At 49.8% G+C, this 20358-nt stretch overlaps 1 protein-coding gene across 2 annotated transcripts in view; it reads right to left on the bottom strand.

The window, feature by feature from the left end:
• Nucleotides 1-20358, bottom strand: part of ranbp2 (RAN binding protein 2) — a 45733-nt gene that overhangs the window by 8526 nt on the left and 16849 nt on the right. The window contains exons 17-32 of one of the 2 annotated variants that reach the window (XM_083777343.1): nt 19839-19922; nt 19122-19269; nt 18696-18790; nt 17522-18592; nt 14703-16969; nt 12774-13224; nt 12017-12187; nt 10485-10963; nt 9612-9747; nt 8330-8476; nt 7881-7999; nt 4665-4781; nt 4047-4357; nt 3189-3281; nt 1162-1329; nt 201-571 (exon numbers count right to left, since the gene is read on the bottom strand). In XM_083777343.1, the coding sequence (XP_083633469.1) occupies nt 201-571; nt 1162-1329; nt 3189-3281; nt 4047-4357; nt 4665-4781; nt 7881-7999; nt 8330-8476; nt 9612-9747; nt 10485-10963; nt 12017-12187; nt 12774-13224; nt 14703-16969; nt 17522-18592; nt 18696-18790; nt 19122-19269; nt 19839-19922 (6228 nt within the window). The remainder of the gene's footprint in view (nt 1-200; nt 572-1161; nt 1330-3188; nt 3282-4046; nt 4358-4664; nt 4782-7880; nt 8000-8329; nt 8477-9611; nt 9748-10484; nt 10964-12016; nt 12188-12773; nt 13225-14702; nt 16970-17521; nt 18593-18695; nt 18791-19121; nt 19270-19838; nt 19923-20358) is intronic. The other variant, XM_083777344.1, reaches the window with a different exon arrangement.

Here is a 20358-nt window from a genome sequence, read left to right as displayed (position 1 = left end):
GAGGTTGACCACCGAAATGGTGGTTAGAATTTGTTTTTGAAGCACTTCCGGCACTGAGTGTTAATTAATGATTTATTACGTCAATTACGTCACTGGCCATTAGGGGGTTAATAGGCCTCACGTGGCCCTGGAGTAAGTGCGTCTACTAAACGCCTACATGTGTAAACAGATGCTGCGTGCTGCCTCTGCGTGCTGCGTACCAGGGCCTCGTGGGCCTTGCGGAGCTCCGTCTCAAAGTGGTCGGTGTTGTCTGGGTCGTCACTGTCCTCCGTTCCCAGACCGCAGAAGAAGGTTGGGGGGAGCTGCAGGCTCCTGGCCTTCTCCTCCTCTCCTGGAGTGGCCCTCTTCTCCCAAACCACCTGGACCTCTGGGCTAGCGGTGCCACGGGACGCCTGGACCTCTGGGCTAGCGGTGCCACGGGACGCCTGGACCTCTGGGCTAGCGGTGCTACCGGACACCTGGACCTCTGCATTTCCTACCGAGGTACCGCGGCAGGCTGCAGGTCTTCTCTCTCTGGCATCGAGGTAGAGCTTTCCATTCAAGGCCTTCACTGCAGACTCATAGGTCTCATCTGAGAACACACACACACACACTTATTTTTTACTGAACTTAGCTTTTCCCCATGAGAATCCCCCCCCCCCCCCCCCCCCAGAAAAAAAATCATATTTGACCTGAACTCCAAATTAATCATGCTTGAACTGGAGCTAGTCACATTTTATTCACCCGGGAAGGTTTAGTCTAGTTTTAGTAGACTGAATATCATAAGATTTTAGTCGACTAAATCTACAGGTGATTTAGTCGACTAAAATGTATTTTGGCGGGCCTTGATGCCGTCGTAATGACAGCATCAGCAATAGCACATCTACAAGCTCAACGCGTCGCGACACGTTGTGACTTGTGAGCTTGTAGATCTGCTACTGTCAGCATGCAACCAAGTGTAAAATGACTTATACTGGATCTCTTGTCCACTAGTCCCTCCCTAACATTTTAGTCTAGTTCAAATTTGTTGACGAAATTGTCAATACATAGTTATTAGTCATCATAGCTTAGTTTTCATTTAGTTTGTCAGTGAAAAGGCAAATCGACTAAACATTTTTCGTCATAATATGAGTCGACAAAATCAACTCATACTAGTGGCATAGTGCTGCGTGTGGTGCTCACCGTCTGATTGGTCGTCGTCCGGGGCGTAGTGGGCGTCGTTCTGGTAACAGAAGAAGGTGATTGGCAGCTGCAGCTCCTGCGCCAACGACGCCTGCTCCGCCGTGGGCTCCCTCACGAACACCACCTCTGGCTCCGAGTCACCGTCACCCGCCTCGGCCTGAGGGGGCGCTGTTACACAACAACAGACAGAGGAGAGGAGAGGTCAGTGTGTGTGTGTTTGTGAGAGCAGGGCCTGCAGATTCCCCACCTATAGAGAAATGTTCCCATTCCTACGTACATTTTTAGTTTTTACGTAATAGTCCATGCAGTCTATATGGTTACCAATACCAAGCATGAATTAATTCTGGAACACAAATTTATCCAAAGAAGCCAAGAATACAAGTTCACACGTACACTATTATATAAATAAAAGTCCCTGGACTAATTACAATTTTTGGAACAAGGTTCTGATATGAATTACATTTCTTTTTTTAAATAATGTCAATGGGAATTGTAAATGGGAAAACGGTGTATTTGGTGTGACTGACAGGGTGAGCATTTGGACGTCAGACTTGGGCTTTTTACAAAATCACATTTTGCAGCTTTGGAACCTCACCGAGTTCCAACCTCCAGGGCACATGTTATACTATTATAATATTAGTTTAGCCACACAGAACTCTCTCCATGCGTTGCACAACATTCCATAACATGCATTTTGTCCTACTGTCAAAATAAAACCTACCGCCCGGGGGCCACACTCACATCCATGGGTTCGGAATGCATTTCCTAGTTATTTTAGTGAACCCGACACCCCAGGGAGGAACAGGAGCGTTCCAACCCCGGCGTTCCAACCTGGCTCCGTTGAAACGGACGGGGCTTCCCCTTACACGCTGTTGCTAACCGTCCTGCGCTAAAAATGGCTGCGTGTGACACGGAGAGGCAGCACCGTGCGGCGCGGTGCATTCCTCCCTGGGGCGTGGAGGAGAATGCATTTCCTCGGCTCACATTTCAACACAAGGAGAGCAACAGGGCCTGCAGACCAAGTGGACCTTGATTTTTGAGCCACTCCAACGAACAGCAATGTGTGTCACTTTGTCTGTCTGTCTGTTTAGAGTACCAACAGGTGACAAACTGGCGCTGTTGAGCTTCACACTGTGCACAGGTGCATGATGGGAATCTGAGTTTTTTTAGTGTTAGTTAGTGTAACAACAGAGAGCAGTACAAACTACGGTGTAGAACATGATGCGAGGCAGTACAGTACAGTACAGTACACATAGTGCGACAGCCAATAGTCCGACATGGTGTCAGACTATTGGGGTGTCGGCGATGCCCCAACAGCACCACTCAGAACAAACGGATCATATTTCTTTTTACAACCTGCTCAGACAGAAGCTTGTAGATCTGCTATATTTCAATAGCTTAAGTATAACATAATAAAAAAGTATAACATAATTTGACCCATTAAAGCATTATGTTATACTTTAGCTATTGAAAAATAGCAGATCTACAAACTCATAGTGCACCGAGTACCACGCTACGAGTTTGTAGATCTGCTATTTTTTGGAAAAACCGTGAAAGTGTGGCATAAATCTTTGAATATATATTCTTTCAGAGCGAACGTTTTTAACTCAAATCCTTGACATGAAAATGTTTGAGAACCACTGACATAGAAACATAGGGTTTTTCAAGAAAACGGTCATTTGTCGAATGGACCTCAGGTCTAAATGGGTTAACACACATTTAGCCGGTCACTCAAGAGGGTTAGCAAACACAACATGTGCAGGTTTCTTTAAAAAATAATAAAAAAATACAGTTTTCTTTGGTCACACAAACGGAGGATGGACATGCAGCTCATTCTCCATCCTGGGGGGGGGGGGGGGGGGGGGGGGGGGGTTTGTTTGTTTTCCACTCCGTGCAGCGGGCGGGGGGGGGGGGGGGGGGGGGGCGGGGTTATGTCTGTCTGGCGGTGGGTGGCGGGTTCGAGGGGGGTCAACGTGTCACGCGGGGCGACAACCAACCAACACACGTCGGGACAAAAAAAGGAGTACCTGGGGGGCGGGGCTCAAATTGGGAGGCAGAGGTGCTGCTGCCGGAGGTCCAAAAAGCCATTGGGTTATCTTTGAAAAGCCTAAAATCCAACCCTATAAAGATACGTACAGTAAAACGGTTGGGCGTGGTGAGGAGAAGAAATTAAAAGTACGGTGGAGTTAAGGAAGAAGAAGATGGCAGTCCAATCACAACAATTTAAAAAAAATTATAATTACAATATAGAGAGGCTAAATATGGTTATGCACAGTGGGAATCGTTTTAAATATGGTTATATCAGGCAATCTTTTTTGAGTGTGTGTGTCTCTTTAGTGACTGTAGTCAACACATGACGAATGTGTTGCAAGAACTGTTAGTATACTTATCATTTATCTCATATTCATATATTTAAAGAAATAATAATATTAACCCATTTTGGGCGTGAACCCCTTTTGGTGTTAGCATTACGTTATGGTTTAGCTATTGAAAAATAGCAGATCTACAAGCTCATAGCGCGCCACCGAGTGGCGCGCTACGAGCTTGTAGGTCTGCTATTGAAAAATCGAAGAACGACTGACATAGAAACATAGCTTTTTCAGAACTATCAGGATGTAGAAGACAACGAGCAGGGACGTGAACATTGAGCCTGCAAACATGAGGAGACGTACTGTAGGTGCAACGAGACAATGGAGGTCAAACCGTCAACATGTGGGGTAAGAATAATACAATAAAACGTTGCCACTCAGAGACAAGCATAAATCGGAAAAGTAAAAGCAACATAACCCAAGAAAAAACAAAATTCACTTCAGAATCAAAACATGGCATGATCGGCCGGCCGGGCGGTCCACTGGGGGGTAGAGACGGGGGTCGGTCCACCTTACCGTTCTCTGGGATCCCGAACGCGCGCGCCGCCGCGGGGGAACCGTGGACGGGACGAGGTCCCGCGCCGTCTCTGGCGTCCAGGAAGGACGCCTCGGAGGACTCCTCCTCCTCCTCCTCCTGCTCCGGGGAACACGAGGAGGATTTTGGGGGCGACGACCCGAAGATCTTCTGGAGGGTGTCGGTGCCGAAGACGAACTTGGGAGGAGACATGAACATCCTGGTCGTGGAGGTCATGGGGGGGGTCGTCTTGCTGCTGCTGTCGGGGGTGTGGAAGGTGTCGGACGTTGACAGTTCCGTCGCGGTGCACTCCCTGGTAACGATAATATTACATTTATTTATATAGCACAGTGGGTTTTTTTTGTTTCGCCTTTATTTTACATTATAGTTCTATTTATAATAGAACTACAAACATGAATACTTAATTACCTGGTGGTTTCCTCCAGGATAATAGAACTACAAACATGGTGGTTTCCTCCAGGATGGAAGAACTACAAGCATGGTGGTTTCCTCCGGGATGGAAGAACTACAAGCATTGTGGTTTCCTCCAGGATAATAGAACTACAAACATGGTTGTTTCCTCCGGGATGGAAGAACTACAAACATGACTAATTAATTACCTGGTGGTCTCCTCCAGGATGGCGATGGCTGCTTCTCCGCAGCAGACGGGCGTAGAGGCGACGGGCGGTGCTGGAGAGACCGTGGAGGACGCTGCAGCGTCTTGAGGCGTAGCCACCCTGAGGAGGAGGAGGAGGAGGAGGGTGAGAAGGGGGAGGAGGAAGAGGAAGAGGAGGGGGAGGAGGAAGAGGAGGAGGAGGAGGAAGAGAAGGAGCAGGCCAGTCACCATCATTAGTTACATATAATTACTAGCCTGGCTCCGGCCCTGAATCGCTAGCCACGCCCATTAAGAAAATATGTTTTGGCGATTCAGGTCTGGAGTCTCTCTGCCTACGGCTGCGTCAGTGTCGTTCGGAAATCCGATCGCAGCAGCCGATTCACCTGATTGGCCATCAGCCCCGTCACTCAACAGCGTTAAACAACAAACATGGCTGCGCCCACTGCGGTAACTCACGACAGTATCAATCTGGCTATTAAATCGATAAATGATGTCTTTACAGACACGAAAGGTTTTATATGTCATCATCCGACATAGCGCTCGTTGGCTGTGTTTGTTTGGTTAGCAAACGGGTTAGCCATAGCCACATGATTGACAACAACGTCATCTGCATTCCTACTATTCTGATTGGTTAGTATGAACCAATCACCGAAGACTGCCGCTTTGCGACACCCATCCCATAAACTGCTGCCGTGGGGAGGGCTTTCAGTCTGAATAATGAAGTGAAACGAAATGAGATTCAGACTGTTCAGAGTGTCAGGCTATATAATTACTGGAGATGATCGCAATTCACCCTTTGTCAAGTCCCGCCCGTGACTGGCCTACCAGCATGTGCACTTAAGCCTCTCCAGCTAATCCAAAATGCTGCAGCTCGCTTGGTCTTCAACCAGCCAAAATTCTCACATGTCTCCCCCCTGCTCCGCTCCCTCCACTGGCTCCCGGTCACTGCCCGCACAGAATACAAAACTCTGATGCTGGCATTCAAAGCAACCAAAGCTATGGCTCCCCCATATCTTGTAAGTATAATCGAACCCTACAAACCCTCCCGCGCACTCAGATCAGCCAACGCAGGGAAGCTGGAAGTACCCTCACTAAAAACGCCGGGACAACGCTCCACACGTCGCAAACTCTTCTCCCTTCTGGCTCCAAAACTGTGGAATGCACTTCCCATTGCAGTCAGAACTGCAGCATCACTCCCAATCTTCCGCCGTAGTCTGAAAACCCACCTTTTCAGACTCCATCATGGCCCATAGCACTTACCCCACCCCCTTAGATAGCATTTCTGTAGACTTAGATAGCATTTGATACAGACTTATAGCATGTTATGTAGACAGCACTATAATTGCATTGTATGTAGTCATAGCACGTCATAGTACATATGTATAGCATAGTAGTATATACAGGGCTCCAGACTAACTTTTTCACAGGTAGCACTGGTGCCACCTACCTTTTCATTTGGTAGCGCCACCAGAAATTAGGTAGCACCATTTCTTCTTTGTATAGCGTGGTATTATTACATGATTTTATCATGCCCCCACATAGGGCGCCATTTATTTTTGTAGTGGTTTCCACCATTAAAGGTTTGAACCATAAAACCCCCTACAAAGGTCACTGTGTAAAAAACAGCAACCTACCTGGTTATACTTCAAAACACTGTAGATGGTTTGAACCCAACACAAAGTCACTAAAGGCAATATTTATATTCCACACAGAAAGACAGTTTAAGGTTTTGTGTTGAAAATTAAATGCAGTCCAAACCTTTCGGATTAATAAAGTGACAATTTGTACAATATCCCATTACCATTATCCAAATTAATTCCTTATTATAATATTTTTACATTTTGGAAAAAATCTTTTGCAATGTGAAATGCCACCGAATTCTTAATCCTTTTCCTTGTCTTCATGGGCCAACTTGGCCAACTTGTGAAAGCTGCATACTTTTATTGTGAAGGCAAAAGTTTCTAAATGCTCTCAGAGCCTGCATATCTCCGCGTGCTGAAAATAGTTGATCTACAAGCTCACAACATGTCGCGGACGCGACGCGTTGTGAGCTTGTAGATCAGCCATTTTCAGCACACTTTGTACGACGAAGAATAAATCAGGCATCAGTGCTCTTCACTCACTGGGAGGGAGATTAATGTATTTTGTTGGCAGATCATGTATGGACACAGGCTACCTCCTCGATGCAAACATAACGAGCTTTGGAAGCTATTTTTCGTGGCACATTATATGTTTAATCAAACAACAAGTTTACCTCCTCACTTATTTACAGTCTATGGTCGGGAGTCGGCTGTCTGTGTAGATCATGACTGATCATCATGCAGTTAGATATGGGCGCTGCGCTCCAGTGAAATTGTACAGCTGAGAAAGATTAGTTAATTTGTGTCGGATAAACTGCGTTCAGACCTGAATATATATTCTCCTCGGTTCGTCCAGTTTGTACCGCGGCAGGTCGTGCTGCGCCTGTATGCGCAATTATCGTCTTTGCATTGACTTTGCAGGCAGGCAGAGAGAGAGAGAGAGAGAGAGAGAAAGAGAGGGGATTCGATTGAGCCAAAAGAAAGTAATACTTTATTATCGCGGCGCCCGTGCCTCAGTGTTGAGACGGAGTAAAAATAAATAAATAAACGGATCATTTTTCTTTCTTTTTTTTCGCACATTTCCAAGTATCACCGGTGCGACCTCATTCAATTTTAAGTATCACCATAAGAAATTAAGTCGCATATGCAACCTAATAGGTCGCACACTGGAGCCCTGAGTATATATGTATAGTTTATATGTATAGTTTCATTATATAGATATTCCACTGTTACTTTCTTAGCTTACGCATGTTTCATGATAAATGTTTTGTGATGTATTCCCATGCTTTTTTGGGAATACATCAAAAATTCCCATGCTCTCTGGATTAAGAGCGTCTGCTAAATGCCTAAATTATAAATTGTAAATTGTGACCCTTGCCGTTTCGTGGTTGGACAAAAATCCTCTCTCTCCATCCACTACCATTGACATAACGTGTTTTTCAGTTGCTTCATATTGATATTCTGTGCGTTCAATTGTTATTTTAATTGTTATGGGGTCAACAGGTGGTTAGTATCATTACCTGGGGGTTCTTGGGGTCAACAGGTGGTTAGTATCATTACCTGGGGGTTCTTGGGGTCAACAGGTGGTTAGTATCATTACCTGGGGGTCCTTGGGGTCAACAGGTGGTTAGTATCATTACCTGGGGGTTCTTGGGGTCAACAGGTGGTCCCTGTCGTGGGCAGTCTTGGCCTCGTCGAAGGCCTCTTTGAAGGTGTCGGCCATTTCCTGCAGCTTGAACCTGACGGCCAGCTGCTCCACCTGAGGTTGAAGAGTTTTCATTTAGTTTTAATCCTGGTCTTTTTTTTTTTTTTTTTTTTTTGCGGCTTACGCCTTTATTGATTTTTTAAGGGACAGATAGTAGGCTGACAGGAAACGGGAGAGAGATGGGGGGATGACATGCGGTAAAGGCCGTGTCGGGTCCGGGAGTCGAACCCGCGGCACACCGCGACTGGATCACCAGTCCGGTGCCCAGACCGTTACGCTACGGCCTGGGCCAATCCTGGTCTTTTTGACTGAAATTCCATTTGGTTTTTTAGGGAATTCAGACAGACATCAATGAGTAAAACGCAAAAATAAATTGACACCTACCCTGCCGTCGGCCCCTTCTCCGAAGTCCATGGCGCTCCAGATCCAGGCCTTCTCCGAGCCCTTCATAGGTTCCAGCTTCATGTCGGCTGTGATCCAGTGGTTGGCACAGAGCTTCAGCACCTGGTCCCTCCTCATGATCAGCCTCACCTGAGGGGAGATAGGGGGAGGTTACAATCACAGAGCCTCAGCACCTGGTCCCTCCTCATGATCAGCCTCACCTGAGAGGGGGTCACAATCAATACATAAGCGTCTAGTCGCAGTTATTTGACGGGCCGGCGGCGTGGAACAAACTCCCACTGTACCTTCGACAGGCAGCCTCTGTATACATTTTTAAAGCGCAGCTCAAGACCTACTTCAACAGTCCTGCTTTTAATCTTTTAAATTCCTTGTTTTTCATGTCCTCACTGTATTGCATTACTGCTATTATTTGAATGTTTTATGCCTTGCTGATCTTTTTTTCATTGCTCTATAAATCACTTTGAGCTGCATTTCATGTCATGAAAGGTGCTATACAATACTATTGCAATTTCACACCCCTTTTTAGCTTACATTGACAGGCCTAAATTATTTGTTTACCTTTTAGCATTGCTCCGGGTAGCACCACCTCGTCACCACCAGCGATGCGATTTCTAAATCCAGCTCCGTTGAGCCTCCATTATAACCCGATTTTCAAAGCACTGTATCTCTAAAGGTTAGAGAGCTGTCCATGGCGAGCCGGCGCGCACCCGTAATTTTGTATCGCATCGCATCGAAAATGTAGCCGGTTGTTCTGCTAGCTAAAGGCTGTGGGCTGTGTTGCGATGAGTCATTCCACTTCCGGAGGCCCCCCACCTTCCTGTTTAAACTGGAAGGACAACAAGCTCCATAGAGTGGGCTTGGACGGGCGTAGCCTGGCTAATAAGCCAGACTCAAATCACACTGTCGTGTGATATTTGAGTCTGGAGATGCTATGTATGGATCTTGTTTCCCGGGGGGGCGGGTTCAAACATTTTCTCTTTGACGCAATTGGTCAGAGCTACTGTCAGTCAAAGGTCTCAAGCATTGAACGTCACTGTAACAAAGCCCGCCCATATTACATACCGTGTCCCGATAGGCCACACCAGTTCTCTGGTGTAGGAAATGGGCGTGCAATTGAGCCTCTCCAGACCGTAATGTGCCGGCAGGCAATTGTATTTTGCCAACGGCTGATTCGGTCTGGCTTATTAGCCAGGCTAGGACAGCGGCCCCTGGGGCAGTACAACCATGCTAACACTAGGGGCAGCAAAGGAGTTAAAGGTCTCACCCTGTGTGTGTGGTGGTGCTGCAGGATCTTCAGGTCTCCGATGCCGCGCTCCTTCCACTGGTTCAGGTCTTTGTCGTAGCGGTACATCTTGGCCCGGTTGCAGAACACCACCTGCTCATCCTCCTCCCCGGTGGACCTGGAAGAAGAAAAAAAAAAAACATTCGATGGGGCTGGAACCGATTAACCAATTTAGACCTGAGGCCGTGTTTGAAACATTACGTTATACTTTAGCTATTGAAGAAAATAGCAGATCTACGAGCTTGTAGCGTGGAACTGCCTAGGTGCGGAGGTGAGCGGGCGGGGTCGACATATGGCCTTACTGGGCTGCATTCAAGACACTTGCCTTGTGTCTGACACCTGACTTGTGTCTGAACACAGCTTTGATGGATGTGTTCTGCCCCCCCCCCCCCCCCCTCCCACCATCAAACAAAATGTTTGGTCAAACCATATGGGCTTCCATTGGAAATGCATTGGAGCCCAGGCCGTAGCGTAACGGTCTGGGCACCGGACTGGTGATCCAGTCGCGGTGTGCCGCGGGTTCGACTCCCGAACCCGACACGGCCTTTACCGCATGTCATCCCCCCATCTCTCTCCCGTTTCCTGTCAGCCTACTATCTGTCCCTTAAAAAATCAATAAAAGGCGTAAGCCGCAAAAAAATATCTTTAAAAAAAAAAAGGAAATGCATTGGAGCGACCATTATACAGACACAAGACAGGTGTCTTGAATGTGTGAACGCAGACCAGTAGGCCACCCCCTCCTGGTGCTGCGGCCATCTTGGATCCTAAAACACAATATAAACAATGGGAGAAAGGTGGGGCCGAGAAAGGCCCTTATTGTTGGGGAAACGACTGCCATAGAAACATTGAACTCACGTGTCCACCAGGTCGGGCAGCGGCACGGCGGGCTCAAAGTACTGCCCATCGCCACGCTCTTCCTCCAGACTGGCGTCCTGCTCGTCGTCCGTGCCCGCCCCGCCCCCGGGGGAGGCTGCGGCGGCGCCCGGGCCCTCCCCTTCTCCTCCTCCCCCGCTCTGGTTCAGTGGGGGGGACAGCCAGGCGGGGGTCTTCGCCGGGCTGACGATGGGCTGGAAGCTGAAGTTGAAGCCGCCGGTGGCCTCGCCGAACCGGAAGAGGTTCTTTCGCACGGTAGTGATGGAGACGGGGCTGCTGGAGCCGGGGGTGTCTGCGTAGACGCCGGACGTGTCTGCGTAGACGGAGGACGTGTCTGTGGTGTCGTCCAGCGCGTCCTCTCGGAGGTCATAGTTGTCCCACTCCAGGGCGGGGCCGGTGATGTCGGGGTGGGGCTTGATGGCGAGCGACGTCGACACGTCTGCTTGGCCTTGGTCCTCGTTCTACGGATATTAAAAACACATTTACTGCTATAATTTATTGAAAAATTAGGACCTAATTCACGCCAGCATTTTTTTATTTGAGCTCTTATTTAGAAAAGCCGTCATTTTGCCGTAGACCTAAATTTGGAAACTACACGGAGTGGGGCCTTCCTTATTGACAATCTGAATCCAGACCGGAGCTCTGGGAATCTACACAGCCTCGGCTCTGTGCCGTCAAAGAAACGCTGTTTTGACCAAAAATGCCATCTGGGACAAGGAATAGGAGATACAGGCGATTGAAAGAAACGGATATAATGGATTATTATGGCGACGACGATCTAAGATGAACGATCCAGTGCTGTGCTAACAACACAAGCTAACCGGCTAACGTGAGTAGCATTATGGGTCGCTTGATCGAATGCACTATAAAAAGCAATTGCCGAAGGGCTTTCGGCAATGGCGGCAAGCCTTGGTATCAAAATTAGGCTTCAATTGCCGAAGGGCTTCGGCAATGGCGGTAAAAGTTTTAATAGTTCATTGTTAATCGATTCATCGTCGTGAGGAAATTAATCAATTAAACAGTTAATAATTAATCTAATTTTTTGCAGTTCTATCATTCGGTGCATTTAATTGTATTTCTCGTACAAAGATACCTGTATCTCAAATGGTCAAATAAATATTTGATTAACCGCCAGCCGCAGAGAACGCCACCGTTCACCACCATTTCAGCTCATAACAAACTTTTTTTTTATTTTATTTTTAAGATATTTTTTTGCGGCTTACGCCTTTTATTGATTTTTTAAGGGAGATAGTAGGCTGACAGGAAACGGGAGAGAGATGGGGGGGATGACATGCGGTAAAGGCCGTGTCGGGTTCGGGAGTCGAACCCGCGGCACACCGTGACTGGATCACCAGTCCGGTGCCCAGACCGTTACGCTACGGCCTGGGCCTAACAAACATTATTTATGAACAATTGAGACCTTTTGTAAAGTAATCACTTCTGGAAAATAACAGAAGACATATCACAGGTAATAAAAGAAAAGACATATCACAGGTTGTTTTCTAATCACTTACTTTTCGATGTGCACTGGCGTTGGGATTAGGAGTCTGACAAGACACGCACAGAGCGGCCGCCCCGTCGTTCATCACCAGGCAGGTGTCGCAGTCCCACTGGCCGTCCTTCTTCGCAAACATGGCCGCCAGGGAAGACGGCGGCGGCGCGGCGGGGGCGTTGGGGCACGGCGTCTGATGTGCACAGTATATAATTTTATCTGAGAATCTAAACAGCAGCAGGTATTGTTTCTGGCTCCGAAGTATCGCGAAATTTGGCTGCCAGACAGGAAACGGTGGTAGGTGGTAAAAAGGAGGAAAAGAGCATGCCGCTCGACGAGAGCTTTGATATGCAGTAAGCTTTATAGTTTTATCATTAAATAAAGCGCTAAATAACACGTTAATGGCGTCGTTGGCGGCTCGCAGGGCCTAGGATTTCATTCAAAAGGCGTTAAAGAAGTCGTTAGCCTGGAAGGATTATAATATGTCTTTTTGTATTCTTTCTGTATCAATGTAGATTTTTATGTTAGACATTAAAAGGGAAATTAAGATTCTTAGATGAAAAAAGGCACTTATCAACTAACCGCTTTATCGATCAATAAGGTTATCAATTATCAATTAATTACTTAAATCAATAATTCCCCCCTATCTCTTTTGTGATATCTGTAATGTTGTTTTTATTTTGTATGTATATTATTCTGTGAGGACCCCAGGAAGAATAGCTGTTGCCAGGTGTAACTGCTAATGGGGATCCTAAATAAAATAAAATAAAATAAAATACCTCGCTCCCCATCTTGGTCTTGTCGTCGGTCAGGAAGAACTTCAGGTCCTTCAGGCCAGACTTCATCTCCTCCGCCTTGCGGATGAGGTGCGCCGTGCGGCCCGTGTCCAGCAGCTTGTGGGGCGTCTGCAGCGGGATGTCCAGCAGCAGCCGCTGGCACTCCACGAATTTCACCCTGAACTCCTCGGCCAGCTCGGGCGTCTTGAACTTGGCGGCCAGCTGCTCCAGCGTGGTGACGCCGTCGGAGAAGTCGTTGGCCAGCCACATCCAGGCCTTGTCGGAGCCCGCCAGGGGCTTCAGGGTCATGGTGGTGGTGATCAGGTGGTTGGCGCACACCTTGAGCACCTGCTCACGCCGCATCAGGACGCGCAGACGGCCGTTGGTGGTGTTCTTCAGGAACTTGAGGTTGCCCACGCCGCGCTCCTTCCACTGGCTGATGGCCGGGTCGAACCTGGAACAACAAGACGTTTAATTATTATTATCCTTCCACTGGCTGATGGCCGGGTCGAACCTGGAACAACAACACGATGGAAACAGCGGTTATTCTTTTAATTTTTTTTAACCCATTTTGACCTGAGATCAGATTAAAAAAATGTCTACTAGATCCTGACAGTTTTCTGAAAAAGCTATGTTTATGTCAGTGTTTCTTCGCTTTTTCAAAAATAGCAGACCAACAAGCTCGTAGCACGCCACTCGGTGGCGCGCTATGAGCTTGTAGATCTGCTATTTTTCAATAGCTAAAGCATAACATAATGCTAACACCAAAAGGGGTTCCCGCCCAAAATGGGTTTTAATCACACCCGTGTGACATGAGGGGCGCTCTTATCATTATACATCATCTCATGAACAACTGAATGTATGCGATCGGTTAGCAGATTTGCTTGTCCACATTATGACGTAAATTTTTCCCTTCATTGTCAATGGCATTTAACCCATTTAGACCAGAGTTAAAAACATTCACTTTGAAAGAATATATATTCAAAGATCTGCGCCACATTTTTACGATTTTTCAAAAATAGCAGATCTACAAGCTCATAGCGCGCTACGAGCTTGTAGGTCTGCTATTTTTCAATAGCAAAATTATAACATAATGTTTAAAACACCAAAAGGGGTTCCCGCCCAAAATGGGTTAAGGTTTGTGTTGCCAACAAATCATATTTGAGGCACATTTGACCTACCGGTAATTTCTCATTTCATTGTCAAAGGAAAATGAGACATGGGCTAGCACAAAAAACAACCTGTCTTTTGATCACATATGACTCAGTCCACAATTAAGCACATTACATTTATTTATTTTATTTCTTATTTTCTACTTTTATTGTGTTTGAAATGCATCATGTTTTTTTGTATGTTTTTTGCTGTCCACTCATGTCCTGTTATATTAGTATTGTTTAGTGTTAACGGTCTGTGGACCTACTAAATATGGTATTTAGTAGGTTTATGCTATTATTTATATGTAATGTTCATTATTAATTATGCTGTCACGTCTAAATAAACCAGTGGTTCTCAAACAGTGGTCTGGGGACCACCAGTGGTCCTTGAGGAGGTTCCTAGGTGGTCCCCGGCTAAATGATGGAGAGTTGGTAACCAATTGGACCCTTGTATCTTTAACCCATTTTGGGCGGGAACCCCTTTTGGTGTTATAGCATTATGCTATGCTTTAGCTATTGAAAAATAGCAGATCTACAAGCTCACTACGAGCTTGTAGGTCTGCTGACATAGAAACATAGCTTTTTCAGAAAACTTTTAGAATCAGGTCAAAATGGGTTAACTCTTGAGAGCGCAACATGAAACCAAATGGACCCGTATTTTACGCTCTCTTGCCTTTTATCTCTCTGAACCACTGAAATAAAGCAATAAAGTGAAAGTGCAGTGACCTGAACCGCTTGACCCTCTGGGTCTAAACCAATAAAGTACAGTAACAGTAACCTGAAGAGCTTGACCCTCTGCGAGTACATGACCTGCTCGTCCTCCTCCCCCGTCACCACGTCCACCATGTCGGGCAGCGGGACCACGGGCTCGAACTGGATGTCGTCCTCCTCCTCCGTGCGGTACATGTCCTCCTCCCCCGCCTCCCCCCCCTCCCCGGCGCCCTTCCTGGGGGTCGGCGGGAGGGACGAGAACAGCTGCTCGCCGGCGCGACAGAAGCCTTTGAAGAGAGGGTCTTTCTGCCCGAACTGGAACTCGGTCTTGGCCACGTCTCCGAAGCCCAGGGTGTCGGGCTTGACGTTGAAGAGCGGATTGTCCGGGTCGGTGTCTTCCAGCGACGCCGTGGCGACTGAGACGCCGCTCTCCTTCTCTTTCTCCCGGTGCTGATCGGCGATGTTCTTCAGGAACATGGAGGCGGACCCCGCCGTCGCGGCTGGTGGCTCCGCGGCGGGCTCCTCGCTCTCCTTCCCGGCGTCCTGAGTGCCGAACTTGAAGCCACCGGACGACGGGGGCATGGTGAAGGAGAAGCCAGCCGCGCCGCTGCTAGCCGCAGACGGCGGAGCCTCGAACTTAAACGAAGAAGCCGCAGCGGAGCTCTTCTCTTTGCTTTGGCCGAACTTGAAGGAGCTGCCGAAGGGTGCCGTGAAGCCAGAGGGTGCCGTGAAGCCAGTTCCGACAGGCTGACCGCCACCGGACGAGTCTTTAGTCCCGAAGCTGAAGCTGAACGCAGAGCTGGACGGAGCAGCGGCGGTCGCAGCGGCCAGAGCGCTACTGGCGTTGGGATTAGGGGTCTGACACGACACGCACAGAGCGGCCGCACCGTCGTTCCTCACCAGGCAGGTGTCGCAGTCCCACTGGCCGCCCTTCTTCGCAAACATGGCCGCCAGGGAAGACGGCGGCGGCGCAGCGGGGGCGTTGGGGCTCGGCGTCTGACAGGAGACGCAGCAAGAGGCCGAGGCGTCGTTCCTGACCAGGCAGGTGTCGCAGTCCCACTGGCCGTCCTTCTTCACGAAAGCAGCTCCAAAGTTTGACGGAGCGGCCGTCGAGGGCTTGGGGGCCGGCGGAGGTTCTACGTCCGTCGTGGCCGAGGGGTTCTGGCTTTGACACGACACGCAGTTGTTGGCGGAGGCGTCGTTTCGCACGCAGCACACGGCGCAGTCCCACTGCCCCGGGTTCTTAACGAACTGTGCCCCGAATGCAGAGCCGAACGCGGTGGTGCTGGAGGGTTTCGGGGCAGGTGCAGGTGGCTCTGCTGTGGTCGGTGCCGAGGGGTTGGGGGCTTGACAAGAAACGCAGTTGCTCGAAGAAGCCTCGTTCGTCACGCAGCACGTGTCACAGTCCCACTGGCCCGGCTTCTTACCGAACTGTATCCCGAACCCAGAGCCGAACGCGGGACCGGAGGGTTTGGCCGCGGCGGGAGCGGAGGGGGGCGGGGCTGTCTTAGAGGAGGAGGGGTTGGGCGTTTGACAGGAGACGCAGCTGTCCGCGGAGCTGTCGTTCCTCACGGCACACGTGTCACAGTCCCACTGCCCGGGCCGCTTGACAAACTGAGCGAAGCTGGAGCCGAACGGAGTGGTCGACGGCGGCGGCGGCTTGCTCGCGGCGGGGTCCTCGTCGTTTGCGGCGGTGGGCGTCGCGGTGGTGGCAGCGGCGGCGCTCGTGCCAAATTTAAAGGAAGAGGGCAACGAAGCCCCGAACGCCCCGAAACCCGTGAACCCGGTGCCCGAGCTGGCGGGCTTGGACGAGTCCGTCCCGAACTTGAAGGAGAAGGCCGAGGCCGAGCCTTCCTCCGCTGGGCCTTTGGCGTCACCGCCGTCTGGCTGTGACGCAGCGTTGGGGTTGTCGCTCTGACACGCCACGCACTTTGTAGCCGTGGCGTTGTTCCTCACGCAGCAGACGTCGCAGTCCCACTCGCCGTCCTTCAGCACGAACTGGCCTCCGAACGCACTCGCCGCTAGGGGTTGAGTGACGGGCGCCGCCGCCTCCTCTTCTTCTTCCATCTCCTCGTTGTCGCCGTGCGTCTCCGGCGGCGCCTCGGCGGCGATCCTCTGCGCCTCCTCGAACTGCGTCTTGAAGAGCGCCGCCTCCTCCGCCGTCTTGAAGCGGATGGCGAGCTGCTCCGTCCGCGGCTGCTCGTCGGCGTAGTCGATGGCGTTCCACACCCACGACTTGTCGGAGCCGGCGTTGGGCTTCAGGAGCATGTCGGCCAGGATGTAGTGGTTGGCGCAGATCTTCAAGACCTGTTCCCTCCGCATCAGCAGGCGCACCTATAGACACAGTAGGAGACAGAGTTAAGATCTACAAGACCTGTTCCCTCCGCATCAGGATCAACATATACAGTATGCACATATATCAACCTGAATATGGCATATACGGTATATGCAGCATAGGCTATATTCTGCATATACTTGCTATATAATATATTTAACCTAACATCTACAAGCTCGTAGCGCGCCACCGAGTGGCACACTACGAGCTTGTAGGTCTGCTATTTTTGAAAAATCATGAACATGTGGTGCAAAGCTTTGAATATATACTCTTTCAGAGCGAACGTTTTTAACTCAAATCTTTGCTTCTGGGAGGAGGTCCCTGAAACAACACATTTTCAGATGGGGGTCAGCGGCCAATTTCATATATTTTTGGGGGTCCTTGACATGAAATATTGAGCACCACTGATATAGACATGAGGTTTTTTTAAAAAGACATTTTTAAAATTTCGATGTCAGGCCTAAATGGGTTAAACAACTCGACTAGTAAACTAGGCAACTAGTCGACTAGTATAAATGACTAGAAGTGAAGCCCCATCGTACGGTTCGTACCTTCCCAGACAGGCAGTGCTTGAGGATCTTGATGTTGCCGAGGCCTCTCTCCTTCCACTCCTTGGTGTCGGGTTCGAAGCGGAAGAGCTTGGCTCGACAGCAGAACATCTCCTCCTCGTCCTCCTCGCCCGTCTTCACGTCCACCTTGTCGGGCAGCGGAACGATGGGCTCGAAGTGCGGCCCGTCTTCGTCCTCGTCCGGGTGGGCGCCGTCCTCGTTGTCGCTCTCCGTGGCCGCCGCGGGCATCCCGAATATGGGCCCCGGGGCGGGAGGGGCCGTATCGTCAAATCGGAACGGTTGCTCCGCGTTGGCGAACGCGCCGCCTCCGCTGCCCAGCGAGCTCTGCGCTGCGTCGGCGAACGAGAAGCCGATGGCACCTTTGTTGCCGAACGTGAAGATGCCAGGCTGGGCGGACTGCTCGGGGCCGCCGCCCGGAGGCTTCAGCTCGGCCTGAGGGTCCGTCTTGTTGGCGGCGGCTGCGGGGGGGAGGTCCGACGTCAGGAGACCCAGCAGGCTCTCGCTGTGCTTGCCCCCGGGCGAGCCCGGGAAGGTGAAGTCCCCGTCGTTGGACTTGAAGTTGGACTTGAACTTGAACGAGGAGGAGGAGGACGATGCGGGCGTGGACTGGGCCACAACGCCGGCCCCAAAGCTCGGCACCTTGTTGGGGCCGTCGGAGGACGCCGGCGCCTGGTGGGGGGCGGCGGGGGCGAACGCGATCTTCCCGAAGTCCAGGGCCTTCGCCACAGTCGCCGCGTCGCCTTTCGCCGCCGGCTGCACCGTGGCGGGCGGCGGCTTGGTGAAGTAGCCGGGCTCGGGCAGCGGGGGGGGGTTGTTGGCGGCGGGCTGGCCGTAATACTCCTCGCTGTACGGAGAGAGCAGGCTGGTGGCCGGAGAGTCGAAGCGGAGAGGACCGCCGAACACCTGCTGCTCCTGAGGAGGAGGGTACATGCAGCCTGGCCCCGCCCCCCCCGCGGGGGGCAGGGGGGGCGTGTGGGTGGTCTGCTGCTGCTGATAGGCTGCGTACATGTGCTGCGGGGGAGGCGGCATGCGGCTGAGGCCATACATAGAGCCCTGTGAACGAGAGGGACGACGACGACGACATTAGTTGGATTCACTACACCAGAGCTAGGGCAAGAACAATAAAACAAAGCCATCGATAGCAGGAGATAAGTACCTTGGTAGGGGTGACGTTGGCCGCTGGGCGAAGGAGATATTGGTTGTTATAAGCGGGGGACTGGTTGTAGTAGGCACCCGGACCCGTGGTGGACACTGAAAGAGGAGCGGCAGACAATCATTATAAACAAGGTGCACATTTTTCAATTATTATCAATTTATATTGTTTTTTTTTTAAAAGGGGTTTTAAAAGGATGGATCTTCAGAGGCAAATTCTAAAATGTTCTTTCCCCGACGACTGGGCGCTGGCAGCAGTTCTCTGACCTGGGGCTCCCTGGTAGGACTGTTCTGGGTGGGCGTATGGCCTTACCTGTCAGTAGGACTGTTCTGGGTGGGCGTATGGCCTTACCTGTCAGAAGGACTGTGCTGGGTGGGTGTATGGCCTTACCTGTCAGAAGGACTGTGCTGGGTGGGTGTATGGCCTTACCTGTCAGGGGGGCTCCTCCGTAGGACTGTGCTGGGTGGGAGTATGAATCCTGGAGGCCCTCTGCGGCTCCGTAGCTCTCTCCGTACATCCTGTGGTGAGGAGAGCCAGTGTTCCCGCTGGCGTTGTGCCTCAGGTCATGGACCTCGTTCTGGTCAGTACAAACAGCTTGGTGTTAAACATGTCGTTCTGGTCAGTACAAACAGCTTGGTGTTAAACATGTCGTGCTGACCAGTACAAACAGCTTGGTGTTAAACACCTCGTTCTGTGTATGTTATGTTATGTTGCACCTATGTGTCTTTAGTACTGCGTAGTGTGTACTTGCACTGCTGTAATGTTGTTGTATTTATAGGACCCCCTCTAAAACCAGATGCTGCATCTCTAGGGGCCATCCTCTCAATACAATTCGGACAAATTCTGACACAGCTGTAATGCGACTCCAGGTCTGTCAGATCTAAAAACACAGCTGTAATGCGACTCCAGGTCTGTCAGATCTTAAAACACAGCTGTAATGTGACTCCAGGTCTGTCAGATCTAAAAACACAGCTGTAATGTGACTCCAGGTCTGTCAGATCTAAAAACACAGCTGTAATGTGAGTCCAGGTCTGTCAGATCTAAAAACACAGCTGTAATGCGACTCCAGGTCTGTCAGATCTAAAAACACAGCTGTAATGCGACTCCAGGTCTGTCAGATCTGATAAAAGGTGTCTTTAAACTGACCTTGAGTGCTTCTACTTGCTGAATGAGCGTCTGGAGGAGGGTCTTCTGGTCCTCCACCCAATGGGGTGGCGTCTTAGGGGAAATCTGAAAGGACAAGAACCAATGAGGTGGCGTCTTCCTTCTGAAATAGACATGTAGCTAGGTGTAATGTTTCTCTGCAAGACATTACTCTATAAGCCATATCTCCAAAACTGGTGGGTCAAACTGAACAACCAATATGTCAATTTGAAGCTATGATTCCCTGCTTTCATAAGACATGAAAAAAAGAAAATTAAAAAAAATCCAATGGCAGTCCCTCAGTCAAATTTAGGCACATATCTTGTGCCACCCACTCATTTTTATCCCTAAACATATTTTTTTACTATTTTGAACTAGTGTTGCTGTGGATCAGCTAGTTGAACTATTTTAAAATGATTTTCAAAATATAAAAAAAAATAGAAATGCACTCTGTCAAGGTGCCAACTTGCGCACACCTACTTGTGCGCAAGCAGAGCGTGCAAGTACTGCTACTAACTAATGT

Source organism: Protomyctophum parallelum (assembly GCF_964188405.1).
Source record: "Protomyctophum parallelum genome assembly, chromosome: 11".
In the NCBI taxonomy this organism is placed as follows: domain Eukaryota; kingdom Metazoa; phylum Chordata; class Actinopteri; order Myctophiformes; family Myctophidae; genus Protomyctophum; species Protomyctophum parallelum.
The sequence above is the reverse complement of the archived record's forward strand: the minus strand, read 5'-3'. Positions and strand labels throughout refer to the sequence as shown.